The following is a 5,026-nucleotide window of genomic DNA, read 5'->3' on the forward strand; positions in this document are numbered from 1 at the left end:
TTGGTTTAATGAACTTTACTTATTCCTAAGAACACCATTTGAAAAACCAAAGTAATTAGTAAAAATTAATAAATAAACCTACATCCTACTAAGTAATCATGATTATATCTTTTCAACCTCAAATATCTTGAAAAAATTTAAAGCAATTAACAAATTGCAATTTCCAATGATAAAAAAGAAACATGCGTAGCTAAGGGGCGAACATTGACCCCATGGCGGTCCCTCAAAATAAAATTAAAATTGAGACGTATGAGTTAGAACTAAAATAATGGATTCTAATATAAATAATCCCATTTTATACTAAGCAGTTTTTTAAGCAGAGACATTGATATCCACTGTCTCCATTTTACAGGGCGCAATACACAATTTGTGCCAACATTTGCTAAATTGTAACTTTTTGAATACATGGACTAAACCCTCCAGAAAAGACTTCTTAAAAGAGGTAGAAGAAAAGTAAAATATGATGGGATCCAATGATGCATTGAAGGTGCTGAGGAGTAAAGTGTAGACCCTCCAGTCTGGACTTGTGCTATTGATAAAGCCCACAATATGGGATACGTTGTAAGGCATGAAGCACACGATAAAATTGATGAGTGTGGCCATCACTAGGCCAATAGCTCTTATTTTCCTTTTCTTGTCCAGACGAGACCGCCACATGATGATCTTGATAAAATTCCCATAGCAAAAAATGGTGATCATAAATGGAATACAGAAGAGCACAAAACATATTTCTAAACGAACAGTAAGTAGAACTTCCAACTGAGGTGGTGAAAATGTGCTATAACACACATTATAGTTTGCGGTTGTCATGTTATCTGGCACGATATGTTCCACAATGTAGACAATACTGCAGTGAACTGTTGCGATGCACCATATGAAGATACTTCCCACCAAGGGGTAAACTGGATTTCTCAGGATCTTATACCTTATAGGAAATGCTGTAGCCAGATATCTCTCGACACTTATGGCCATGAGGAACAGAGAGGTGATGTAAATACTACTGAAGTACATAAAAGCAGACAGAGGGCAAAAAACATGGGGCATTGGCCAATGCATATCAAATGCTGCTTCAACCATGCGGAAAGGGAGGAACGTCAATAGGAGCAAATCTGAAACTGTCAGGTTGGCCAACAAGATGTCCACAGGAAGAAGTTTGCGATTGAATTTGTTAACAAGTATGGATAAGGCAGCTATATTAAGAGGAAGCCCTGTGATAAAAGTGAAAAGGTAGACAAACAAAAAGAGATATTTCGATCCTGGGAAGTAGCTCATGATGGCTTCACAACTTCACCCGTAAGTAGGGCCAGATCTCTATAACTTCTTGACCTGGTTCTTGAGGATTTTTTGGGGAACTAGAGAAGAAGGCACAGATAATCTATTAGTATATTAGTAAACGTTTGGATGTTAAACATTAGAAAACAAGAGTTATGGGCCATTTACACAGGTCAAGAATCCACCATTCATAGGAACACTCATTAGTGATTATCTGGTGGTGTCAATATGCCGCCGATTACCAGATGAACAAGTGGAAATGCTCATTCGTCAAGTAATTGGATAATTTGTCCTGGCATCTAAATCATCCTTTGCCGGCAGCAAATTGTGCTGTCTAAACACGCTCTGCTGCCGGCAAACAACAAGTCTGTATGGGGATAAGCGATGATATTAGCAGGCTCCGTCACTAAGGAGCAGACGATTTCCAGGAAAGAACACTTCCTTCCCAACAATCTCCTGCTGAATTGTCCTGTCTAAAGGGACCCCAAAGAGAACCTGTCATAAAGTAGTGACAGAAATGCTGATTTCGTGGCATGTCATTCATGAGCTAAACATAAGTGGTTGCCGAGAACCAGCATCTTAATCATTGCAGTCCGGGCCTGGAAAAGAGTCACGGCCACCTGAAAAGAGTCATGGTTGTTTATGAGCTCCTGCTTTCCCTGCCTACATGCTGATAATTGTCACTTCTCTCGTAGAGAGAAAGAGAAAACTAGGAAGAAGTTAGTCATTAGCAGGTGGGTAGGGAAGCAGGTGCTCATGAATAGTCATGACTCTTCTCAGGCCGCTGTGACTCTTTTCCAGGCCTGGGCTCCACTTACTTTTAGCTTATAAATGACAGACCGCTGAAATCAACTCATCTGTCACTACTTTATGCTGACGTTAGTATGGGCAGCATAAAATTAATGACAGGTTCCCTTTAAGACAATAGGTTAATGGACCCATCTGCTAAAATACAGTTGGAGTCTCTTAGGATGCAACCCTACCAGATTATTGTTGACAGATTTTGCTTTTAAATTGGTCCTAATGCCTAAATATTGTCCACCACTGAGGTCACAGGAACAATGACCCTAAATACGAAACCAGTGCCAATTATGGTTGATAGATTCAATAACTGATAACAGATAGAATAGATGGACGGACAGATAGATTACAGATAGAGGAGTGCATAAAAAATGTCATTTTTCTATTGTCCTAGCTTTATACACAATAACCTCTCTTTTCTGTTTTGTCACATAAACTAAATTGCATAAACTCAGGTTTAAACACATTCACATTAAATGAATCAGCCTGGCTTTTCAGCAGAAACACTAATGAATATGATTTTTTTTATGAAAGTGAGAGAAGAGTTACATGGCATCCAAAAAAGGGTTAATATTTTTTGTCACCCTCATGATAACCAGCATAGCGAACAGGTCCACCTAAGGCCATTTGCTCAGGCTAGGTAGTGTTGAGGCTTATTGGCTCTTAGGTCCTTTTAGATGGAGAGCTGGTCTTGTATGTCCTGATGTATACAATGCTGCCTTTATGTCTTATGGGTAGAAAGTCTGCTTTTTAGTAAAGCTTGTGTATTATCTGTCTGTTTTATGTAATAGAATATAGGGAAGATAAGCCATTAATGATAGGTTTGTAATGTGTGTGGGTTAGATTGAATGTTTTTTTATGGATAGAGTTGCTGATTAAGGATGCATTACTGTATGTTATAGAAGAGGTAAGCTTCTGCTGAAAATGTTAATATAAAAACAGGGTATTTTAAGCAGGAAAGGATGGATGACTGATTTAATATAGCGTAAGCAATGGTATTGCAAAAAGTGTGAGCATTGATTAACAGGTTAATTGATGTAATTGTTACAAAGTAACTCTTTCCCATTTTAGTAAACAGAGGTGCGTCTTATAGGCAGAAAAATGCGGTAGATAAATAGTAGACATATAGATATATAACTGTGGAATAGATGATATGAGACAGTTAGATAGATGATAAATATGCATGAAATAAAAATAGACAGACTGATAGAAAGACAGACAGACCAACCAGTACAGCCTGACAAAGGGGGAAATCCAAAATGACATAGGAACATCACATCTCTGGAGAAACTCCCCAATCCAAGAGACCAACAGATCCTGAGCTGGCACAGACTAAGCGCCCACAGCCTGCTCATCGAGTCTGGCCGTCACCGACAGAGGTACATGCCCAGGGAGAGCAGACTGTGCCAGCAGCAGTGCGACGAGGAGGCTCACTTCCTGCTGCTGTGCCCCCAATACTCAACAGTGAGCGACTCCCACTTCAGGAGACTGTCTGATCTCTGCCCAGACTTCATCTCCATGGAGGAGGAAGAGAGACTCTCCATACTGCTGGGGGAAGAGGAGAACACAGCGGCCACAGCAGCACAATATATTACTGCCTGCCATAGACTGAGAGTAGCCTGATATACCATGGACTCCTATACCCCCACCCTGGATATCTCCCCATCCCCCAAACCTATCCTATAACCTCACCCTGGATGTGTCCCCATCCCCCAACCCTACCCAATTATTTCCCACTTGCCTTGGCAATGCTTAAATGTATTTAGTCCTGCCAATAAAGCTGATTTGATTTGAATTGACAGAGATAGATAGATAGATAGATAGATAGATAGATAGATAGATAGATAGATAGATAGACAGATAGATATGAGATAGATAGATAGATAGATATGAGATAGATAGATAGATAGATAGATAGATAATAGATAGAGAGATAGATATATATGAGATAGATAGATAGATAGATAGATAGATAGATAGATAGGAGATATAGAAAGAAAGATAGACAATAGATAGATAGGAGATAGATAGATATGAGATAGATAGATAGATATGAGATAGAAGATATAGATAGATAGATAGGAGATAGATAGATAGATAATAGATAATAGATAGATAATATATAGATAATAGATAGATAGATAATAGATAGATAATAGATAATAGATAGATAGATAGATAGATAATAGATAGATAATAGATAGATAGATAATAGATAGATAATAGATAATAGATAGATAATAGATAGATAATAGATAGATAATAGATAATAGATAGATAATAGATAGATAGATAATAGATAGATAATAGATAGATAATAGATAGATAGATAATAGATAATAGATAGATAGATAGATAGATAATAGATAGATAATAGATAGATAGATAATAGATAGATAATAGATAGATAATAGATAGATAGATAATAGATAGATAATAGATAGATAGATAATAGATAGATAATAGATAGATAATAGATAGATAGATAATAGATAATAGATAATAGATAGATAGATAGATAATAGATAGATAATAGATAGATAGATAATAGATAGATAATAGATAGATAATAGATAGATAGATAATAGATAGATAGATAATAGATAGATAATAGATAGATAGATAATAGATAGATAATAGATAGATAATAGATAGATAATAGATAGATAATAGATAGATAATAGATACATAGATAATAGATAGATAATAGATAGATAGATAATAGATAGATAATAGATAATAGATAGATAATAGATAGATAGATAATAGATAGATAATAGATAATAGATAGATAGATAATAGATAGATAATAGATAGATAATAGATAGATAATAGATAGATAATAGATAATAGATAGATAATAGATAGATAGATAGATAGATAGATAGATAATAGATAGATAATAGATAGATAATAGATAGATAATAGATAGATAATAGATACATAGATAATA

General features: G+C 35.7%; 1 protein-coding gene across 1 annotated transcript; it reads right to left on the bottom strand.

Moving 5' to 3' along the window:
- Positions 1 to 312: 312 nt before the first annotated feature.
- LOC120995779 (free fatty acid receptor 3-like) lies at positions 313 to 1,272 on the bottom strand. Its single transcript, XM_040425610.1, has one exon. It carries the CDS (start codon positions 1,270 to 1,272, stop codon positions 313 to 315), a length of 960 nt encoding a protein of 319 aa, XP_040281544.1.
- Positions 1,273 to 5,026: the final 3,754 nt, after the last annotated feature.

This window comes from Bufo bufo, chromosome 1 (genome assembly GCF_905171765.1).
Source record: "Bufo bufo chromosome 1, aBufBuf1.1, whole genome shotgun sequence".
NCBI classification, from domain to species: domain Eukaryota; kingdom Metazoa; phylum Chordata; class Amphibia; order Anura; family Bufonidae; genus Bufo; species Bufo bufo.

What these genes read in the sequence shown, in the direction of transcription:
- LOC120995779 (XM_040425610.1), bottom strand. Translation starts at nt 1,272, where the DNA reads ATGAGCTACTTCCCAGGATCGAAATATCTCTTTTTGTTTGTCTACCTT.